The sequence below is a fragment of the Pararge aegeria genome, chromosome 27 (genome assembly GCF_905163445.1).
Source record: "Pararge aegeria chromosome 27, ilParAegt1.1, whole genome shotgun sequence".
Taxonomy (NCBI): Eukaryota; Metazoa; Arthropoda; class Insecta; order Lepidoptera; family Nymphalidae; genus Pararge; species Pararge aegeria.
Window position 1 is genome coordinate 1,789,525 of NC_053206.1, and position 24,095 is coordinate 1,813,619.

Below are 24,095 nucleotides of genomic sequence, written 5' to 3' on the forward strand. Positions count from 1 at the left end.
GGTTCAAAATAAAACGTCAACAAAAGAATTCCTATCAGCGATTTTATCACTTCCATATTCGAGTCGGATAAATCATAACAAATCTCGTGTAATAAATCATGTAAAATAAAAATGAAGTGCTGTGTGGAATCCTGTACACAGTCAAGTGATAGTCTTGTAGCGCAAACGAAGGAGGTTACTTTTCATTCGTAAGTTTCTTTTCATAACATTTATTCGTGTGACTAAATAACAATAATATTATGTTTAATTGTGTAGGAAAACATCGTAACAACAAACCTAGATGCCGGGGAGTTCTCAAAGGTACTGTAGTGGGCCAGTAATGGGATAGATGGTATACCATAACGTGCTGTGGTTTATCCCCGGCGGCGGAGTTTATAATTTCTGGCTATTAGGAAATTTGTACCACCTGAATTTTCCCTTATCCGGTCTGGTTGGAAACTCGACGGCCGATTGGCGCAGTTTGCAGCGACCCTACTTTCTGAGCCCAAGGCCGTGGGTTCGATTCCCACTACTGGAAAATGTTTGTACGATGAGCATGAATGTTTTTCAGTGTCCGGGTGTTTATATGTATTTTCTAAGTATTAATTTATATAATTCGTAAAAATATTCATCAGGCATCTTAGTACCCATAACACAAGCTACGCTTACCTTGGGGCTAAATGGCGATGTGTGTATTGTCGTAGTATATTTATTTATTTATTTCGATACCGATAAGCTCGTACGTACAACAAGCGAAGCGCTTACGTGCGGAAACTGCCCAGAAGAAGAAGAAGAAGAAGCTCGTGCCGCCAAGAGATTTAGCTGGTCTATGCCGCATCAAAATCACTAATGTTATGGGTTTGTAAAAACTGCCCGCGGGTTCGATTCCGGGCAGGGACAATTTGTTAATTTATGATTTCCGAATTTTGTCTATTTATTGTCTGGCCTTATAAAGTTACCAACTACAAAGTCGTGCCGCTGAGCGATGTAACGCGTAGAAACCAATAATTGTGTTACAATACATCATAACTGGTTAACGAGACGCCAGGGACCAGCCGAACCTGAGCCACAAGCAGAAGATTATTTAGTTCACCCACTTCAGGGCACGGGTATCCTCCCACTATGAGAAGGGGGTGAATTTGGGGACTCCATACACCCTTAAGATTATGGAAAACTCTTAGGCATGCAGGTTTCCTCACACTGTTTTATTTCACCATGGTGATATTTTAATTACTTAAATGCATATAACTTAGATAAGTTACAGTCGCATGTCGGAATTTGAACTAGGCCTCTCAAAAGTGAAGTTGAAGTCCTACCCCACTGGGCATTCACTGCATCACTAGCTTGCTAACATAAATAACGTTAATTGTAGGTTTCCAACCATACGGTGGCTCAGAAAATCATGGCTGGTGTCAATGGGCATGGAGGAGAGTAACTTGCCACTATGTGCCTCCGTTTGCTCACTGCATTTCCAAAAGGATAACTTTGATGTGACAGCTGAGGGCGAACCTAAGCTCCGATGGAACTCTGTACCTTCCGTGTTCAAGGTCAAAAGAAACATTGCTTCTGCAGCTCCTCTATTCATTTCTCCTGGACAGGTATTATTTGCTTGTACTGTTTCTCTACTCACTATTAATCATTTTAACCATTTTAAATATGAATTGCTTTAATGTTAAGCAAAAGTTGTAAGGAACCTTCCATGCCTGAGAGTTCTCCATAATGTTCTTAAAGGTGTGTGCAGCCCACCAATCCACACCAGGCCAGTGTGGTAGACTACAGCCCCCTTCCTGTGTCCTGTAGTTGGCCGGAAAAGGGTTCATATGGAGATGACAGAGCATAAATTACGCAGTAGATACTTCAGTAACTAATATAATATTACTTAGTTAATTATAGATATATAACTTAATATTAAGTTATCGTAATAATGACAAATCAAATCATTAACCACTATACCATGTAATTTTAGACATTATAAATGATTTTTTTTTAATTTATTTTAATTGTTTCTTTTTTGTTTTAACTTTAATTTTGTTTTATTTAATTTTTACTTTTTATTAAATTTAATAATTGTTAGATACATAATATGTTAGATATAGAGAGCCATGAATAGGCAAGTTTTGAGAAGGCTATATATACAAGAGCTTAGCTGTAAGTTAAAATGTATGAAAATCATATGAGATACCTTGTTTTACAGTTCTGCGTGATATGCCTGGATGTTGAAAGTAAACTGGTCCCGTTGGGCAAAGATCTGTCAAAAGCTTACAGTTACGTAACCGGAATTCCAGTGAGTAATCTCTTTTTTTTTAAATAGCATTCTAAAATAATAATAAAATATTAAATAGCCCTCCACAATCAGACTTCTGCTGTGTCGTGACTGCAGATCATAGTACAGTTGTCACTACCTCTTCCCCCGAGAACAGTCAGCAATACTCCTACTGTAATTCAACAACCCGTCTTCCCAGAATGGCGATTATGGGCAAAACCTTCTATTGGAAGCAGAAGCGTATACATAGGTTAGGCACTTAGCGGAAAAAATTCTACAGTATCAGTTATAAAATACTTACCTACTTACTATAAATAGAAAAAGCATAATTTTTAGATAAAAAATTACTCAGGTACTCAATGACCACACTTTTGGCTAATTCTAAAGAAAAGACAAGCAATTATAAAAAAATGTTGTGCGTGGAATAATTTATGACGAAAAGAAATGGAATTAAAGTTTGTAAAACCGTTTAATAACAATAGATTGAGTGGTATTAAATAAGAGCCGGTTTGTCAGTGTAACTTGACGTTTCAAAAGTGCTTATAAAGTAGGCCTACTTGAAATAAATGAATTTGAATTTGAACCGGTTAAAAAAAAACGTGTATGTACTTATGTACACGCGTTAGAAGTTACACTTCTTTGGCGTAACAAGATAAAAATCTTTTCAAAAATTTTATCTTTCGCCTTATTCTGCGTTTGTAGTAAAAACTATTCTAACAATAGAAAAAGGTATTTAATACATCGAAAGATTTATCATAACACATTATCTAGTTATCTCATTATCTTTTAATATTAAGTTTCATCGTTAAAATTTGAGATTTCTGTTTGTACAATTGAATCACCGGAATGAGCCCGCAGACTTTGACAATTCAAAATTGAAAAACAAAATTGTTGACCATAGCTAACTTCAGGGTGTAGGGTTTTCGTGACGCGCGCAATGTAAAAATTTACTCTCATCATTTTTCTCTAATGCGCCAAAAGAAGTATAACTTCAAAACGAAACCGTAGGGTTAATGACTGAAATCGGTTTAAAAAAATTTCCGCTTTTCGAGCCACCAGTGACAGATAATGTTTCCTTAAACGGGATTTAAAAACCGCCAAAGAATTTTGTCAGGGAGAGCGTTCCACAACGTTGCAGCTCTTATGGTTGTTGGGTAGTTCCATAAGTAATTATGTGTGTAACTACATTTGGTCTCATATTAAATCAGTCTGTTATCCACTGCCTTGTTTCATTGCGTCATACGTAACTATGGTAAAGGGACCCGAATAACTACTTTTTAAATAAAATATACTACGACAATACACACACCGCCGTCTAGCCCCAAAGTAAGCGTAGCTTGTGTTATGGGCACCAAGACGACTGATGAATATTTTTATGAATAATATACATAAATACTTAGAATATACATATAAACACCCAGACACTGAAAAACATTCATGATCATCACACAAACATTTTCCAGTAGTGGGAATCGAACCCACGGCTTTGGGCTCAGAAAGCAGGGTCACTGCAAACTGCGCCAATCGGCCGTCAAACTACTCCTACAATATACTTATTATATAACATTTCAGATGAATCTCATTTGCGATAGAAACATTACATCAAAAGTGTGCACTGAATGCGCACGGAGATTGACAAATTGTCATAAATTTAAAGACAAGACAGTGAGAACTTATAAATTATTATTGAAATTGTATGAGAAGCATGGAACAGTGAGTAATTTCAAAGTTTATTCTCTTCTTTTATTCTATTTCTTTGTACTCTACTCTTGCGTTAGGCTTATGTGTACAAAAAACCGTGTGTTTAAGAATCTATATGTCTTTTTTTTTAAATATATTTTTTTAATGCTACAGTCGCTATAAGACTGATGTGAAAGTTATACACTAATTTCGGCATCGACGGTAGGAGAGCCGTAGCTGCTTAATTGGAGAAAGCGCTCAGGCCGCGATTGCCAGAGAGTCGCAGGTTCAAATCCTGTCGGTTCCAAAAAAATTTTAATGCATTTTAAATTTATAAAATTATATATCTATATAAGTTTTTAACATAAAAAAATATATTCATGCTAACACTGGCTTGGGATAACATGGGAGCTATGAGCTATATTCTACTTCGAGAATCGACAGTCGAGAGGCTCAGTCAGATACTGTGTCTTACTTATTATATTACTCAAATTGTTATTAATTTAATATATCTATTTTTGCTTTATCTATTATGATTGTATTTTACTAATTTCACGCTGTTGTAATGGGTCCGAAGGAAGATGGCGACACTCGTAACACAAGTTACCTTAGTGCGAGTGTTTAAGCACTCTGAGCACAAATCAATAGAGTATCACTGTGTCTAGTCCATAAGTAGATTCCTACATACATATGAAATAAATAAATTATTATTATGCTATCATTTATTCTTTTTTTTTTTAAATTCTTAACAATGCTTTAAAAAAAAGTCTTATAGCGACTGTAGCGCCATCTAGTAGATATTATTTCCATTGCTGATTGAATTGAAAAGATACATTTTTGTCCCCTCCGCGGGGAGAAATATATCACACGTCTATGCAAGCAGTGCACCCAAAACCTTTTTCTCGACCAACGCCTGTGCTAAAATTTCACACACAATTTACGTCATGATTTTCGGTATTATTTTTTATATATTCCTACTTTTCAGTTAACATTACAAGATGTGATGGAAATTAGCAGAGTGGTTTATGAACTAAAATCTAATTTGGTAAAGCACATAATCGAACCGGATCACTGTGACCTTCATTTAAAAGAAGATTTTGATGAAGATATGAATATAGAAGAAGAAGTCTACCCAGAACATACTAATATAGACAATGGTTCTATGTTAGATTCTGAAGTTAAATCAAAAACTTCTGACGGTGTAAATGTTGGCGAAAATAATATTTCAATCAGTTTAGATGATAATATTTATAATGATGCTCAAATAAAAAAAAATGAAACTAATAATGATGTAATAATGGAAAGCGATACATTTGCTGACAATGGCAAAGAAGACATAGTTAGTGATCATTTAGAGGATTTTTTGACAGATGACAGTGATAATAAGGCGGAATTTCTCAATAACGATGATATAAATGATGACGGATACAGTGATGTGGAATATTTGGATGATGACGTTGAACATGTTATACAATCTCTGAATCCAGGCATGAATAACAATAGAATGACAAATATTAAAACGAAAAACATACAGAATGTTGATGAGACAATATCTAAATCACCCGAAAAGATTATAATTAAGCAACACACATACGTTGAGACTAAAAACCAGGAAAACTCAGAAATAAAGAATGATGATAGATCGCGAACACCGAGAAGTCAGGAGAACTCCAAGATTAATAATATACAAGATAGTGTTGATTTAGCGGATGAAGACACCTACACTGATTTTGAATGTTTAGAAGATGAAATTGAGGATGCCATTAATAACTATACCGACGGTAATGGGCAAACTATGAATACATATGAAAGCTATGTAAAATTTGTAAATGAAAACATTAAAAAAGCATGTGTTACCAATGCTTTAGCCATTGCAGCTACCAGTAATAATGGAAATGAAAACGAAGTTATTTTACATACAATGAATAAAGTAAATCCAGGTAATTTCGTACTTGTAAGAACTTCTGCTCCTGATATTGTAAATGAGGAGGTAATAAATGAGGAGGAATTTAACGAAAAACATGCAAAGAAAAATAAAGAAGTTGGATATAATGAAAAGAAGAAGAAGTTAGCTAAGCACGAGAATAAGAATGATCATGAAATTAATCGTATAAAACCAGGGCATTCTGGATCCAGACCCGACACTTATGGTAACCAAAGTTTAGTAAAATTAGGAAACGGTGCAACAGATAAAACAGACAGAATGAAATCAAATTCAAAGCAAAACAGTAAAAAATCACTCGCTAAAAGAAAAGATTCTGATAAGGATGCTAAACTTCACCCACAGTTTGAAATGGGCACCAACCAGAAAGAAGGTTAGATTAAGTTTAAACTTTGAAGTAATAATAGACTTGTAACAATTAACGAGAGTGATGTTAAAGCACATAAAATGAAATATAAACTTAAATTCGAAAGTAGAAATATTTCATTGTAAATATTTTATTTAAGTGGACAAATTAGCTATAAATAAAAAATTTAAAAACACTCTGATGGAAAATAGATAAATGTAATTACCGATTTCTGGTGGCGGCCATATTGGATCAGAAATTTCTAATAGTGTGCTACTAGTCATGCCCTTTGATTTGATACCCATATTTAAGGATTTTCAGCAAACATAGCTAGGAACACTCCTGTCTAATTTAACTTTCAAATTAAAAATAATACCATAATCGGTTCATCCGTATGTAACGTAATACGACGACACAGACAGACAAACACGCAAACATACAATATTAATAAAAAAAACGTGTGTGTACTTATGTACACGCGTCAGAAGTTATACTTCTTTGGCATAACAAGCTAAAAATCTTTTCAAAAATTTTATCTTTCGCCTTGTTTTACGTTTGTAGAAAAAACGACTCTAACAATAGAAAAAAGGTATTGTTTGAATTATTGAAAGTCAACTGTCAAACCTTTTTAAGAGAAACTAAAATTTTGACTATAGCTAACTTCATGGTGTCGGGTTTTTGTGACGGCGTGCGCGCGCATCGTAAAAAATTACTCTCATCATTTCTCCCTAACGCGCCAAAAGAAGGATAACTTCAATAATTAATAATAATTTTGCTGAGCATTTTTAAGAAAATATAATACATTCCAGATTCAAAAGAAGATGAGAAATTGAAAATTTTCAAAGTAGAAAAACTAACTCTAGAGGAGCAGTTGTCATTAATAGAGGAAAGGAAAGAGACAGATAATTATAAAAACTCACCGTACCAATGTAACATTTGCTACAAAGGTTTCCTCGCTGAGAACACATTTGACGAGCATTTGTTTAAACATACAGATGTAAGGAACTTTTAACTTTACACTTTTTATTTTACTGCATATATATATAGACTTCCTTTGGGAAAATCTATATAAATGTTGAAGCAGGTCCTAATTTCTGATTTTATCATGTAGAGATACTCCGAGCATCACTCCCTCCACGTCCGGCTGAATGACTCTGAGCCTTCTTATGAGGCCTATACATCATCATCATATCTATCCATCAGTCTGTAGTCCACCACGCTGGCCCACTGGGATTGGTGGACTCCACGCACCTTTGAGAAGAGTAGTATGTAGAACTCTCAGGCATGCAGGTTTCCTAAGTATGTTTTCCTTCACCGTTGAAGCAAGTGATATTTTAATTGCTTTAAACCCACATAAGTTAGAGGTGCGTGCTGATGATATGTATTGGTTAATCGTAACAAGTTACAAAGCCCACCAACCTTCATTGGAGAAGCATGGTGGGTGTCAGTGGCGTCCACAGGGTTTTCGACCAGCAGGGCTAGCATGGGCGGGGGACACTTCTCCACGGGGAAAGGATATAACGTTTATCCCCTCACGCATTTATATCCACCCCCCGAGCATGGGCACACGGGTGGACAATATATCCACGGTGGATATAATAGGGGAAAGACGAACCCCCGGTAAATGTCACAAATTAATTATTCTAATCTGTGCTCATGGTTTTGACAAATAAATTTTTCGTTTTCTGTTTTGTTTTAGTTGTCTAAGTTTTTTATTGTTTTTTTTATCTATAAATGTTCCTCGTCTGCGGCTGTTTGTTTATATTATTTATTCTGGATTTTTCAAAGTGGTATAAAACCTACCTTTCGAGAAAATAAAATGAGTGCTAAAAAGTAAGTCTTCTATTATAAAATGTTTGCCAAAGTGACTACCTATTGATTTAGAAGCGTACCTAATGAATGAATGTTTTACAGTGAAAGTAAACAGAGACGTTAATCATCAAGATCCAATCCTGTTTACATATCAAATTATTGATCTTGTACTATTTTATTTAAAGTTGTGCTTGCCTTTTTCTATGGCCCATTAGTTGACAAATTTGTGTTTATTCAGATCAAGAAGTAATAAAATACAATTGCAAATGTTGGTAGATTTCATGCCAACCCACAACCACCTTGCCACTGGGGAATTCACAGGAACTCTTAGGAGCCAAAAGGGCAGACTCCCAGTGGCAAATCTTAGTCATTACTGAAGGAGCATGGGCCAGACGGGACGGTCAATCAGTGGAAACAGTTAAGTCAATTTTGCGGTAAAGTAAGCAAGTGCAAAAAATTTAAATTATTTATTAGTGTTGTTGGCATCAAACAAGTCTTGCATAATTTTTCTTTTATTTGCAGACGTGGCAGGACATTAAAAAAGCTGCAACAGCACGGGGACGCAGCACCACAGGCAACATATACATAGTATACATGTTGCTGTAAAGTCAACCAAGTGAAGAATTTATTTATTTTCCAGAGTAGGTATAGATGGAAGAATGCAGGATGCTCATTTATCACACAAAAATAAATTAAAAAGGATGAAAAGGTTAATTTAGAAATTTTATTAATTAAAATATGTATTTATAAATCTTTCTCTTTTTTGTCGAGCAACTGTTAACAATCTTGTTTGATCCATATTTGATGTCTGATATCGTTCTTCGCTCGTATTTACAAAATTTACTGTCATTTGCTCCATTAGAGTTCTGAAATATACAAATTATATTATGCTCAATACTGTTGACCCAAATTAGTAGGGCAAATTGTATGTGAAAATGCAGGATCAATGATTTATAAGGAACCATTATTATAAGATATAATTTTATAATATTACCAAACATTAATGTGCCCAATAATAATAAGTTATGGGAACTTAAATATTATTTAAAGTATATATTTACAATACACGCCTATAATGATGCATAATATTATAAAGTGTTATGCAGGCATATATAAGTGGAGATGCTTTTTCGGGACTGTAAAGAAGCACCCAGTCAATCCCCAAGCTGCGAAATGTGTCTTTGAGGTACCTATTGGCCCTTTCCACACAGTTTCTTACTTGGCAGTGCCAGTTTGTGTACTTCTCTGCAGAACTATTTGGTGCAGCTTCTAAATCCGGAGTCATCATCCAAGGCTCTAGAGCATAGCCTGAGTCCCCAATAAAATTCTACTTTGTTATTTAAACATGTAAATTAATTCCTACTTGTTTTGCTTTTTCAGATTTTCTCCAAGATTTTAATAAAATGTTGAATAGAAATATATGCACAATCCTACATTGTAATTTGGACGTGATGATTAACCCATGCCCATGTTAAATAATTTATCAGACATTTTTTTTTGTATTTTCTTATATTTCATTACTAAATACAGTATCTACTGCCAAGTTTTTGTACTAATTCCTCAAATAAACAATTTTATTATAATGAGACATTGTTTTTTGTATATTCATATAAATAATTTACCAGACTAGTCGTATACAACATATGCAGCAGAATCCTAGGCATGTAATTTCTAGGTAATTATGAGGAGTATAATATAATGATATAGGTAGGTGTGTAACTATTTTTGATTTGCATTGTTTCCCTTTTATACTAGTTAATGGCAACAATAAGTAAAGTTTTGAAAGTTTGCACATTTTATTTAAAACATACATAAGATGTAGTACTGTCCGATTCTACTTTCATACAGCTGTATCTTTTCATATTTTACTTTAGAGTTAATAAATATGAATTGGTCATGGACACACACCACAATCTGTAAAACATATTTTAAAATTATTAACTTACTTGATTGTTTAAGTTTTTGATAAACTCTAGATCTACATAATTTGTCTTTACCAGTTGAACATCTATCGTGGATCTCCAGAGTCTGTTCCCGGGAATAATATCTACTTTGGCATTAGTCTAAAATGAAATGAAAAATAATTAAAGTACCTAGCATTGAATATCTTTGCTATGTACTTATACTGAAGTACTAAGTACTGACTAATAATTTTATTATTAAAGTAAGTATATCTATATTTGATGAGGGGATGTCTGCCATTGCCAGACGGGTGATCAGTCCTATGTAAGGACCATTCCACCCTATTCCCCATGTTTGAGACACAGGTTTTACTGGTGTCCCGGCAGGGTCCCCCCTGAAACCTACCAGTCTCTGTGGTGAACCTAACAATATCCCCTAAGGTGAGGTTTGCTAGGTCTTCTTCACTTATTCTATCCTTACCTTGTAGTTCCCATCTTACCAACACGTACAAGGGGCACTCGGCTATAAAGTGAAAACTAGTTATCACATCACTGCACTTTGAACAGGATGGGATTTATATTTACTAATGAGAATTATTAGGAAGTAAGTACCTATATATACTCACATACTGACAATAGCTCCAGTAATTTGGGTCAGTTATTTGCTGACTGTTGTTTGAGCAACAGCCATGGTCTTGACCTGTCCCCGCTGATAACTACCGTCCGCTAATAGCCTTAAAGATGTGAGAACCTAGACAAAAAGTGATTAGCCATGCTTTTTTTTAAACCTACGTTCATATATAGATGATGTCTTTGCACAAGGTGATTTTAGGTACTTAATAACAACTTACTTTTATGTGCACTGGTAGTCCATCGACAGCATTTAGTGGTTAGTGCCTCTTTAAGGTCCTCGCACGAGTACAGCACACAATTTTTACCCATCCGAAACAAGTGTTGGAACTCTGCATCGGGAAATTCGAACGGATTACTGGCGTCACGTATAGATCGCCGGTGTAATTTTCGTTCAGATTTCTCCATTTCACTTGAATAATAAGAGCCCCAGAAAGCACGAGACATGTTTTTTTGACTTTAATTCGTTAACAGAATTTTAAACCCACGTCTAAGGACGGGGATAAAATTGTCTCTTTCAAATGTCAAAAAAGGATAGTCTTTCCCCTTTCATTTCTTCCCATGCTATGGGCGGGGGATATATATCCACGAGAAATGTCAAACGGGGATAAATTTATCCTCTCCCCTGTTGCCGTGCTCTGGCAAGGGGAAAAGATAATTATATCCCTTGATAGAGGATATAATCGGGGGATATAATTTATATCTCCTGCCCGTGCTAGCCCTGCAGGGTATGCATAAAGCAGGCAGGTGGCATATAATGGTAAAATTTCCTCTCCAATACGAGTTATATAAAATAATTTGGGTATGCAGTGCTTTTGTGTTTTATGAAGTGCACGCCACTGGTGGGTGTATGCTCTAATATCCTCTCTGCTATGCGACAGCCAGTGCCAAGCAGTGGGACACTGATGTTTTTTTTTTTTATGGTCATATGGATGGACATGATGATGATAAATAAATAAATAAATAAATATAGTACGACAATACACACATCGCCATCTAGCCCCAAAGTAAGCGTAGCTTGTGTTATGGGTACTAAGATGACTGATGAATATTTTATAGTGTCTGGGTGTTTATAATATACATATAAACACCAAGACACTGAAAAACATTCATGCACATCACACAAACATTTTCCAGTAGTGGGAATCGAGCCCACGGCCTTGGGCTCAGAAAGCAGGGTCGCTGCAAACTGCGCCAATCGGCCGTCAAGACATGACACATGTTTTTATTTTTATAATTGACAGACCTTCGCCTCTGAACATAGCAACACTTCGCAGGGCATGCAAGGAACACGTCCTGCAACATGTCGTCCTGTGTCCAACAATCTGAGGCGTAGCTAAGCCTCGAATTACACCGGAAACCACGCCCTTCACACCGCAACACAGCATTGCTGCTTGACGGCAGAAATAAGACTGACTCTAGTACTTCTCTAGACGAGCTGTGCCACAAAAATATCAACTATCAAAATGGTGATGGGTTTAAGCTTTAAAACCATCCACACTGTGATAAATGAATTTCTAAACTGTAAATAGTTGATGTTGGAAAAGAGCAACTGCTGAGTTTCTTGCCGGCTTCTTCTCGGTAGAATCTGCCTTCCTAACCAGTGGTAGAGTCACTACGAACAGACGGACTTGACGTATCAAAAGTGCTTATATTAGACCTACTTGAAATAAATGAATTTTGAATTTTAAACTATGCACAGCTGTGGGACTTTAAATATGTGGGGATCGAACGACTTTTTTTTTATTACACTCCAAGTTCAATGCAATATAACCTGGTAGAGAGTTATGATGCAGTTTAAGATGGTAGCGGGCTAACCTGTTGGGGAGTATGGTATACCCCTAATTGGTTACCAAGCGACCACGCACCGGAACACTAAATCGCTTAGCGGCACGTCTTTGTCGGTAGGGTGGTAACTAGCCACGGCCAAAACCTCCCACCAGACCAGACCAGAGAAAATTAAGAAATTATAAATTCCCAAATTGCCCTGTTGTTAAGTCAAAGTCAAAGTCAAATATTTCTTTATTCAAATAGGCACATATATGGCACTTTTGATACGTACGTTACATGTAAAATAAGAAGTGAGTTGATGGCGATAACTGAATTCCTCAACTTAAATCTAAAGCTACGAGGGTTCCAAACGCGCTCTGCTCTAATAAGAATCTCACTATAAACTTGGCCGGTTGTTTTGTTTTTTGTTATCACCATCTCATTTGTCATTTGAAACTCATTAAGTGACGATACAGATAAGTGCAGGCCGAAGCCTTCCACCAGACAAATTCTGACATTATAAATTCTCGAATTGCTCCTTCTGGGGATAGACCTCCCATTTAGAACCCGGGGAGGTCATCACGAAGAACTAGCAGAAAATTAATGCTGGGACCTTTTTTTTTCTAGAAATGTGGCCTATTTGAATGTGCCATATGCCGGATACGCTTCAAATCCAAGAGAATATTGGGAAAGCACTTCCAGATGACCCACGTCACCAGATACAGTTGCACCAAGTGTCCGTTTGTGTCGACCCTTAGGTAAATACCCTTTGTGACAACCTTTAGGTTAACTGACTCAACAATAGTTCATTGTAAAGTCAACATCTCCTGAGGATGCTCCGGTTTCGGAGCGAAACGTGCGTAGAGGGTACATTGCCGAAGATAGATTTTTGAATTTTGAATTTTGATATTTTTGGTGTGGAGTTTATAATCCTTATGGATTGAAGAAATTATAAATTACACCATACAAATTAAGCATAATTTTCATAATATGTAATTAATGGAATTCCGCAACTTTATAATTTTAATTATTGTTTTTACCTACACTTGGAGGTAACAGTAGTAACACTTCTACAATTTTATAAATTTAAAATGCATATAAGAATTTAAGGAACCGACCGGATTTGAACCAGCGACTCCCTGGCAATTGCGGCCTGAGCGCTTTGTCCAATCAAGCTACGGCTCTCCTACCGTCGATGCCGAATTTAGCATATGCCTTTTACATCAGTCTTATAGCGACTGTAGCGCCATCTAGTAGGAAACGTTGCAGTTACGATCTTCTTTTTCAAAGGTCCATATTACAATGAGACACTTTGAAACAAGAGATGCATCAACATTGCTTTTTTATAATTTTTATTAGTGCTTTTGTCTACAGTTGGAGAAATTATCAATTTTATGAATTTTAATTTTTTTTTTTTTATCTTTTTTTTTTAACGTTAAGTAATTATAATAATTATACAAACAAATGCGTACCTCACATCTTATATTGGTGTGTATGTAACAAATGTATGTAAAAATTTATGGAACTGACAGGATTTGAACCTGCGACTCTGGCAATGGTGGCTAGAGCGCTTGGACCGATGCCGAAATTAGTATATGCATTCATATTATGGAGGGTAGAGGTAAGGAGAGTCATCTGTGTATATGAAAAAGTGTCGTCAAAATGTATTAAATTAGGATGGCGCCACATTTGCATCAGGGTAACTCTTAAAAGAAGCGCCAAATATAAATATTGTTAGAGTAGGCTTGAAAAATAAACAAGGAAGTATTGAGATACAAGGAAGGAAGGTTATATTTACCACAATATTTTGTACAACGTAAGTTGTTGAAATTCTCAATAATTAACTACTTTAGTCGATAATGACATTAAATTTTTTAACTCGGCATACTTCAATTCATTTACGATTGCTACATTCATACCATACCCTGTGCATCCACCAGCGCCATTGTGGAGGATTTTTGAACTGTTATTTAGCGCAACAACTGGACACTTTTTCAACTTTTCTCCCATATAAGATGACTCTCCTTACCTCTACCCTCCATAATTCATATCAGTCTTATAGCGACAGTAGCTAATTTCGTCGCTTAGTATTCAAAGCGCTCAGTTCTCGACCGCCAGAAAGTCGCAGGTTCAAATTCTTTCGGTTCCAAAAATGTTATAGAACCGAATTACCTTATTTGCTAGAATGTGGTACATATTTTGGTGTTACCGTAATTATGTGTGAACCCTTAACTCTCAACTAATTTAATAGTACGCAAAAATTCTAATTAAACTTAAAAATGTTAAATATTGTTTACTTTGATTTAAATAGATGTATTATATGAGCATTTTAAATTTATAAAATTGATAGTTCTTTGACGGTCGACTGGCGCAGTGGGCAGCGACCCTGCTTTCTGAGTCCAAGGCCGTGGGCTCGATTCCCACAACTGGAAAATGTTTTTGTGATGAACGTGATGTTTTTCAGTGTCTGGGTGTTTATATGTATTTTCTAAGTATTTATGTGTATAATTCATAATATTATTCATCAGTCGTCTTAGTACCTATAACACAAGTTACGCTTACTTTGGGGCTAGATGGCGATGTGTGTATTGTCGTAGTATATTTATTATTTCCTCCAAGTGTAGGTAAAAACACTAGAAATTATAAAATTTGAATTTTATGTTTCAGAAATTCCGCATGGATGCACGAGCGATGGCACGCGGGCGTCAAGTATAAATGTAAATACTGCGGGAAGGAGTATCTGTGAGTATTTCATCATATCGACCCACTGCAGGGCGCGGGTCTCCTCCCACAATGAGAAGGGGTTAAGGCACGCTGGCCCAGTGCGGATTGGTGGGCTCCACACACCTTTAGGTTTAAAGATATTTATTCTCAAAAGAAACAGTTTCACTTAATGAGAAATTAAAAATTAACTTAAAGAAGTGGTAATATATTATCTAGTTTAGTGTGATACAAAAACAAAACAAATACAAAAATAAAAAAGGTGGCGCGTTTGAAAACATTATGTAGAACTCTCAGGCGTGCAGGTTTCCTCACGATGTTTTCCTTCAACGTTGAAGCGAGTGGTATTTTAATGACTTAAAACGCACGTAAATTTGAAAAGTTAGAGGTGGGTGCTGGGATTCGAACTCAGCCCCCCGAAAGTGAAGTCGAAGTCCTACCCACTGGGCTAGCACCGCTCCCGCCGCGTACATTATTATACTAGTATTGTACACACAGCTGAAGTGCAATGGGCGGGGCACATAGCTCGGAGAATCGATGGACGTTGGGGTCTTAAGGTGCCGGAATGGCGACCCCGCACCGGTAATCGCAGCGTTGGTCGGCGCCCAACGCGGTGGACAGATGACATCAGGCGAGTCGCTGGGAGCCGCCGGAGGCAATCGGCCCGGGACCGTGTATTGTGGAACTCCCTACAAAAGACCTATGTCCAGCAGTGGACGTCGATTGGTTGACACGATGGTGACGATTGTAAACACTGTTACTGCAAAAAAAAATCCTGTGCGATTTATTCACACACGGCGGAAGTGTAACTTCTGAAAAGTAGCCTACGAGAGATTGAGGTGGATGTAGAGTATCAGAACTATTAGGATAAATGTAAGGTTTATTATTTAGTTTCCATGGTAACTGGAATAGGTAAAAAAATGTATAATATTTTCTCTCTGACTCTGTCCTATACATAGAATGGAAAAGAATAGAAAACTTTATTGCAACACAACACAATAGGAAAAATACAAGGAAAACAGTAAGAGTACTTAGTGCTAGGGTGCAGGCGGCCTTATCACTAAAAGTGATCTTTTAAAGGCAACCTGAGCGTACGAAGCCGATAAAAAAGTGAAAAGTGGGTGGTGCATAAAGTATGTTACAAAAAATAAAATAAACTTACATTAACATACATACTACATTTACATATTAACTACATAAATACCGATATAAATTTAAATATACTATAATAGATATTTATGCTATTATATAAATAAATTAATAAATATACTACGACAATACACACATCGCCATCTAGCCCCAAAGTAAGCGTAGCTTGTGTTATGGGTACTAAGATGACTGATGAATATTTTTATAAATGATATAAATAAATAGTTATAATATACAGATAAACACCCAGACACTGAAAAACATTCATGTACATCACACGAACATTTTCCAGCAGTGGGAATCGAACCCACAGTCAAGGACTCAGAAAGCAGGGTCGTTGCCCACTGCGACAGTCGGCTGTCAAATAATCAATATTTATGTGTTTGTTTCTTTATCTAGATATTATTCGGTTGGTATTTAAACTTTGGTAACCTAAATAGGAAAAGAAAGAGAAAATAGTATGTATATTTCTGTCTCATTCTTTGCCGGCTTCATCCTACACATTTTTGTATTTGCGTCTCTTCCCTGTCGTTTTTCCGTTGCATCCGGTTTGAAATCACAACGATTCTAAAGAAGTTTTACTTCAATAACTATATAATAACGAAGTTTGTTACGTATTTCAGAAGGAACTCCACATATATGCTGCACGTTCGTGTAAAGCACCCTTCAGACTGCGCGTGCAATCGGTGCGGTTTCTCGTTTGTCGGGGAGAAGGGGCTCAAGTTGCACATGCAAATAAAGCATCACGGAGAAAACCTACAGGTTAGTAGTTATAACAAAACCCCAACAGCGCCAAAAAAAAAAAAAAAAGATCGAATCTGCAACGCTTCCTACTAGATGGCGCTATAGTCGCTATAAGACTGATGTGAAAGGCATATACTAATTTCGGCATCGACGGTAGAAGAGCCGTAGCTTAATTTGGAGAAAGCGCTCAGCCAGAGAGCCGCAGGTTCGAATCCTGTCGGTTCCGAAAATTATTGTATGCATTTTAAATTTATATAATTGATAATTCCTCCAAGTGTAGGTAAAAACACTAATAATTATTTTTTTATGAGCTGCTGTACGTTGTTTTATATCTGAGTGAGGTTGAGGGTAGAAGTTTATTTGCAGAAGTTGGAGGGTCCCACGTGCGAGGACTGCGACATTCGCTTCGCGTCTGACACCGCGTACGAACAGCATATGAAGGTGTCGCCCAAACACGCGACCGCAAAGTGAGTTAACTATCCGTTTTATTCTAGGTTTTCTAGTCTTCATAAAATTGCTAATTAACTTAAAGGCAATTGTTTATTATTTTATAACAAACTAGCTGTTGCCCGCGACTTCGTCTGCGTTTGATTTTTGATGTGGCATTAAATTTAGTTGTAGATCTAAAAAAAATTAAAGTATTCAGGTTCGCTAAGCCTTAAATGAGGGGTTTGCTGCTGTCCGTTGAGGAGTTCAGTCCTCTACCTCCAACCACAGTTGGACTCCAACAACACAAAAATCCTATTACAATGTTAATGATTACTTGAACGATACCAAAGCTTGGCTGTGAATTGCTCTAGCTTCATAGCTTATTATAAATTTACTGTGAAATGGTGATAACAAAAAAGAAATTTACCCGGTTAAGTTTGTTGTGGGCTCTTCTTAGACCAGGGCGCGTTTGGAACCCTCGTAGCTTTAGGTTTAAGTTGGCGAACGAATTTATCACCATCCCCTTAGATTTTTTTTTTAATTTTTTTTATTTTTATTTATTAACTATCACCTATAATCTACACTATCATATAACAGAATAAATAAAAATTAAACTAAATCAAAAAAACTTACATGAGATATTAATATTAAATATACAAAAAGTTACTAACTAGAATTTCTGCCTCCAGACAGCCCTAATTATGTAAACATATTATATGTATGAACGCTTCATAAGTACCTGTGATAGGCCTTCATGAATGAAGAATTTTTGAATTTGAATTTTAAATTTTGATTTAATTATCATACAGACTATCGGTATCTTTAAGAAAAGAGTGCAAGCCCGCTTTTTGTTCATTTCGGTGGGCATTGATAGTGTAACTTTGTTAGGTAAGCTTCGCGTAGCGTTGATACTATGCGCGTGTCGGTCCTTTGTCTTCAATAGGGTTGTCACAAGTAAACGCTTAGAATGTTTGGAATTCGTTTGTATGGAAAAATAAATATGCTTGTTTCTATTTAATATTTTTACAGGGTAACTCCTTATGACATATACTTGTGCATCATTCAACATTATTACGTAATTCGGTTACACGTTGTATACTACTCGGTCAAGTAGGACTAGAGCAAAACATGTGCAGTGCATCGTGTTTTAGTGCATTTTTTCTTTTTTTACAGTCAGCTGAAACGTAATTCCGCGCCGAAGGACAAAAATTATAGATGGCCGAAACAACTGCCCGCTTTGCGGGCGCACTTCAAAAGAACAGAGTGCGAGCAGGTGAGTCAACTCTTACATATTATCGACCTCTCTGGCTCCTAACGGGTTCGGTTGTCGGCTGGGGTAATTTGAAAATTAATTTGCTATATTCCGTGAACAGTAGGAGAATTTGTATGGTGTTATTTATAATTTCTTCAATCCTTATACTCCACACCGAACAAAACTTCGGCAATGTACCCTCTACGCACGTTTCTCTCCGACCGGAGCATCCTCAGGATATCCATTGTAAAGTCAACATCTCCTGAGGATGCGAAACGCAATTTAAGCAAATTAAGCTCAATTTTCATAATATAGTGGTTGCCGGTGTGATGCACCAGTGGCGTTCCTAGGGTCTTCAATTTGAGCAAGCCTAAATAATGGACAAATTTAACTCGTCATGATCTCTAAGTCACCGTTCTTTTTGTGATTAATGACAAACAATACCAATAAATGATTGAAAAAAAACACTACGATTAAGGTCAACACGCGAATAATGATTGGAAAATCCGATTGATAATTGGTTGGATAGAGAAGTTTCTATGCGTTTCGTCCTTTTTTTTTTTTTTTTTCGTCGTGGTGGAAAAGCTTTATGGCTACCTCTGTCCTTTTGGGCAGGACAGAGGTTATGTGGGACTCGTTTACCCGAACTAAAAACCACCACGGCATGTCCCTCTCGTTGGCTTTATTGGACGTCCGGGGAACCCGTTGTATACTTCCCAGACAAATCACCGAACTCCTAGTATTTTTGAGCAAAAGTTAAAACATTGTGTTTATTTCCACATCGTTATCAAGTTTTAATTATTTTGTGAATTTCATTTCGGAATAGTCGATCAAAATTTAAAAGAGATATTTCTTGTAACGTAAGCCCGGCTTTTCGGCTTCTATGGTCGAACGCTACTGAGTCAGGCACATAAGTTTAACACCTACGTCTCCAATTGATGGACACAGGACGGCATGTTGCAGTACGTGCTGCTAACATGCCCTGTGAAGTGAACACCCAGACATTGAAAAACATTCATGTTCAACACATTTTTAATACCACAGTTCTGCAAAGCTTTCTCTAGATGGCGTTCGTGAACGTTATTAATTAATAAGCTCGCGCTATCGTTGGTCCCAATGCATTTTATATGGTCATTGGGTCGCCTCTTCAGTTCATGTTCAATAATCAAGTAAAGTCAGTGCAAAAAAGTTTGTTTTATAATACAACCTGTAGAGTGTGGACCCGAGTACCAAGAGCCAAGGTGAATGTTGGGTTTAAGTGCAAACCACACAAAAACATTGTCCAGCTGAGGGAATCGAACCCTTGGACTAAGAAACTAGTGTCCACTGAGCCAATCGGCCGTCTAAAATGAAACAAGAATGCTAGTCAAAACTTCTGTCTTCAGTGCGGCGTTGTCCTCGAGGGTGCGCGTAACTACGATTACCACTTCCGGAGGCATCATCCGGATAAGAACCGCACCAATTATTCCAAGCGGAACGTGATGTGCGAACAATGCGGTAGGGTTTTTAAGGTGAGACGAAAATGGTATTGACTTGAGCATTTTTTCAACACAAAAATAATCCCTACTTCCCTACTAATATTATAAATGTTCAATGTAAGTTTGTTTGTTACGCTTTCACGCAAAAACTACTTAACCAATCCTCATGAAACTTTGCACACATATTCTTGGAAATGTTAGAGTAATATAGGATACTTTTTATCCCGACATTAAGCTCTGTTCCTTTGGGAAAGGGGATGAGTGTTTGACGATTTTACACCATAACTCCGACGAATTATAAACGATTTAAATAATTATTTTTGTACTATAGAGGTTATATGGGTTTAATTTTGCCCAAACTGGGGTTGGAGATAGAGGACAGAACTCCTCAGCGAACAGCAGCAAACCCCTCATATAAGGCTTAGCGATACTGAATACTTAAAATTTTTCAGATCTACAACTAAATTTAATGCCACATCAAAAAACAAAATCAAACGCAGACGAAGAAGGCAACAGCTAGTATTAAATATAGTTAAGGATAGTTCATCAACAACTTGCTCTTCGGTTTGGCCTTATAGATTTTGAGATGCCTTACTATAGGTACGACCCGGCGTCAGTTCTTGAAAATAGCAGTGCATTGCTCTACTGAGATCGAACGATTATCACTGACAGGTATATTACAGCTAATAGACCTGATATAGTGCTAGTCGATGGATCAGTGCGCCGTGCAATAATTGTTGACATTACTATTCCACATGACGATAATATGGTGAAAGCTGAAAAGGAAAAAGTATCAAAATACTTGGACCTTGCTCACGAGATTACCGCCATGTGGAATGTTGAGTCGACCGTTGTTGTTCCGATAGTCGTTTCAGTCAATGGTCTTCTCGCGAAAAGCTTCGACCAACATCTCAAGAAGCTTTCGCTTGGTTGTTGGATCAAGGGTCGGATACAGAAGGCAGTAGTCCTTGAAACGGCGCGTATTGTGAGGAGGTTCCTCACTCTGGAGCCCTGACCGCCGGTTGCTTGGGCAGTAAAAAGCCCCGCAAGCGGAGGGTAGATGTTTTTTTTATAAATTTTTCTTAGTGTTGTTTTTATTATAATTAAGGATTGAAAATAATGAAAAAAAAAAAAAACAATAAATGATAGAAATAATAATAAATTTACTACGACAATACACACATCGCCATCTAGCCCCAAAGTAAGCGTAGCTTGTGTTATGGGTACTAAGATGACTGATGAATAATTTTATGAATTGTATACATAAATACTTAGAAAATACAGATGAACACCCAGACACTGATAAATATTCATTCTCATCACACAAAAAAAATCCAATTATTGGAATCGAACCCGATGCCTTAGATGCAGAAAGCAGGGTCGTTGCATACTGCGCAAACTCTCATAGTGGCGTGCATAGAAAACTTAAGGATAGGCATTGTAAGTGTTATTAAAAGCCTACCTTTAAGTAAATATTACTCGTACTGGCAATTTTCTTCATTTTGCATCATCTGCATACCCTGTGCATACCCTCTATGCACGCGACTGTCATCTCACAGTCGAGTGTTCCGCTTTTTTATCATACGCGTAATCCTTTATATTACCAATAATAGGATTTTTCTGAACGTCCATTTGTCTCCGCAGAGCGCGAGCGACCTCAGAAGCCACATGCCGTACCACTCGGGTCAGAAGCAGTTCAAATGCGACATATGCGACAAGCGGTTCGCGCTCAAGGTCAACCTGGTGACACACGCCGCGACACACACGGAGCAGCGGTTCGAATGCGAAGTCTGCGGAAAGCTCCTAACTAAGAAGTCGAATCTTAAGACACATATGGCAGTGAGTATAATTGATGGCTATTGGTCGATTCGTCGCAAGCTGGGGAATCCCCGCTGCCGAAACGATGACAATGGGTGTAACTTTATTGGCTTGCAATTTTACTTGGCGATTTTCAAATCAAATCGTTTATTTGCAGATTGGTATTACATTGTTGGTAGGTACACAAAACATAGGTACAAACAATCCGCCTTAGATGGCATGCAAAAAATATATATGATCGTACAATAATTCCTACTTACTATAATATTACTATCCTAAGTCAATCCACTTTTTTAAAATAAGAATAAACTTTAAGACTGATATTGATACAAAATTACAAATATCTAATTAATTCATGTCAAATTATAATATCACTGTGAATGTCAAACCTATAATATTGTGTCTGTTAAATATTCTTGGATTTTATTAGATTCAATGCAAATAAATTGTATTTATTATGAAAATTAATCTTAATTTGATATACTCCGCGAAAAGCAGGAGAATCGGTATGGTGTAATTTATAATTTCTTTAATCCTTAAACTCCACACCAAACAGATCTTCGGCAATGTACACGCGCGGTGTGATACGAAACCGGAGCATCCTCAGGAGATGTTGACTTAACAATTAATAATTGTTAATTATTAACTGTTAAGACTAGAACTACTAGACAAGACTTAACAATTAATAATTGTCAAGTAAGCACTTAGCGAGGAGCGAAACGTGCGCATTGCATATATCTTGAAATTCTGCAGAGAAACGCCTGCTTTTGTCCAATATTTGACGGCTATTGGTCGATTCGTCGCAAGCTGGGGAATCCCCACTGCCGACACAATGATAATGGTTGTAATTTTATTGCCTTCTCATTTGCTATCGTTCTTTGTTCAATTCAATGCAGTTCAATTGTATTTATTTTCATTGCCGGTCGGACGGCCGATTGGCGCAGTGGGCATCGACACTGCTTTGGGAGTCCAAGGCCGTGGTTTTTATTCCCACAACTGGAAAATGATTGTGTGATGAACATTAATGTTTTTCAGTGTCTGGGTTTTTATCTTTATATTATAAGTATTTATGTATATTATTCATAAAAATATTCAACAGTCATCTTAGTACCCCTAACACAAGCTACGCTTACTTTGGGACTAGATGACGATGTGTGTATTGTCGTAGTATATTTATTTATTTAATCCTGTCCTATTCGCTTTATGAATAATATACATTAATACTTATAAAATATAGATAAAAACGCAGACACTGAAAAACATTCATGTTCATCACAGAAACATTTTCCAGTAGTGGTAATCGAAGTCGAACCCACGGCCTTGGACTCATAAAGCAAATTACGCTGATTATTCTGGTTTGTCGCGTCCTCTAATAGCTCTCAATATTTGTGTCTGTTACTTATTTTTATGATAACATTAATCGGGATCTGTTCATTCTACCTCGTCTTGCCTGTCTTCCAGATACACCAAGACTCGCGGCCGATGCACGCGTGCGGATTGTGCGACAAGACTTTCACCACACGGCACGGGCGACAAGAGCACGTTACACACGTGCACAACAACGTGCCGTATAAGTTGCGGCTGCGTCCCGCCCGCAACACGGGCGCCAAACGAAAAATTACACGTAAAGCGTCGGTGTCAGTGCATTGAACGAGCGGAATATAACCTGCGCCATTAAAGAATAGATGTCCACATCGTTGGTGGGCGACCAACGCCAATATGTGTATAATAATGTCTGTAACTGTGTGAATAATAATGTCTGTAACTCGTTTGGTGTACAATAAAATTATATTTAGTCATTCACTTTTTAAACATCGGAATACTGTTGGAGCTTGAGCGCAGTCTTGCCAGTAGAGAAGAAGTCTTATTTCTCATAATGCCATAAAAGTCCTGCATCTGTACCTGTGACAATCCCAATAGCATTCTTATGGAGGGTAGAGGTAAGGAGAGTCATCTGTGTATATGAAAAAGTGTCGTCAAAATGTATTAAATTAGGATGGCGCCACATTTGCATCAGGGTAACTCCTTAAAGAAGCGCCAAATATAAATATTGTTAGAGTAGGCTTGAAAAATAAACAAGGAAGTATGGAGATACAAGGAAGTAAGGTTATATTTACCACAATATTTTGTACAACGTAAGTTGTTGAAATTCTCAATAATTAACTACTTTAGTCGATAATG

General features: G+C 36.9%; 1 protein-coding gene across 3 annotated transcripts; it reads left to right on the top strand.

Moving 5' to 3' along the window:
* Positions 1 to 23,713, top strand: LOC120635768 (zinc finger protein 808-like). 3 transcript variants are annotated; one of them, XM_039906918.1, is made up of 14 exons: positions 1 to 188; positions 1,352 to 1,577; positions 2,174 to 2,263; positions 3,815 to 3,955; positions 4,908 to 6,237; positions 7,020 to 7,207; positions 12,951 to 13,081; positions 14,991 to 15,065; positions 16,817 to 16,955; positions 17,304 to 17,404; positions 18,540 to 18,639; positions 20,004 to 20,129; positions 21,741 to 21,935; positions 23,376 to 23,713. In XM_039906918.1, exons 1-14 carry the CDS (start codon positions 112 to 114, stop codon positions 23,562 to 23,564), a joined length of 3,108 nt encoding a protein of 1,035 aa, XP_039762852.1. In that variant the 5' UTR covers positions 1 to 111; the 3' UTR covers positions 23,565 to 23,713. The 3 variants fall into 3 exon arrangements, with proteins under 3 accessions (XP_039762852.1, XP_039762853.1, XP_039762855.1); XM_039906919.1 differs by lacking the exon at positions 20,004 to 20,129; XM_039906921.1 differs by lacking the exon at positions 1,352 to 1,577 and having other exon boundaries at positions 119 to 188.
* The last annotated feature ends 382 nt before the right edge of the window (positions 23,714 to 24,095 follow it).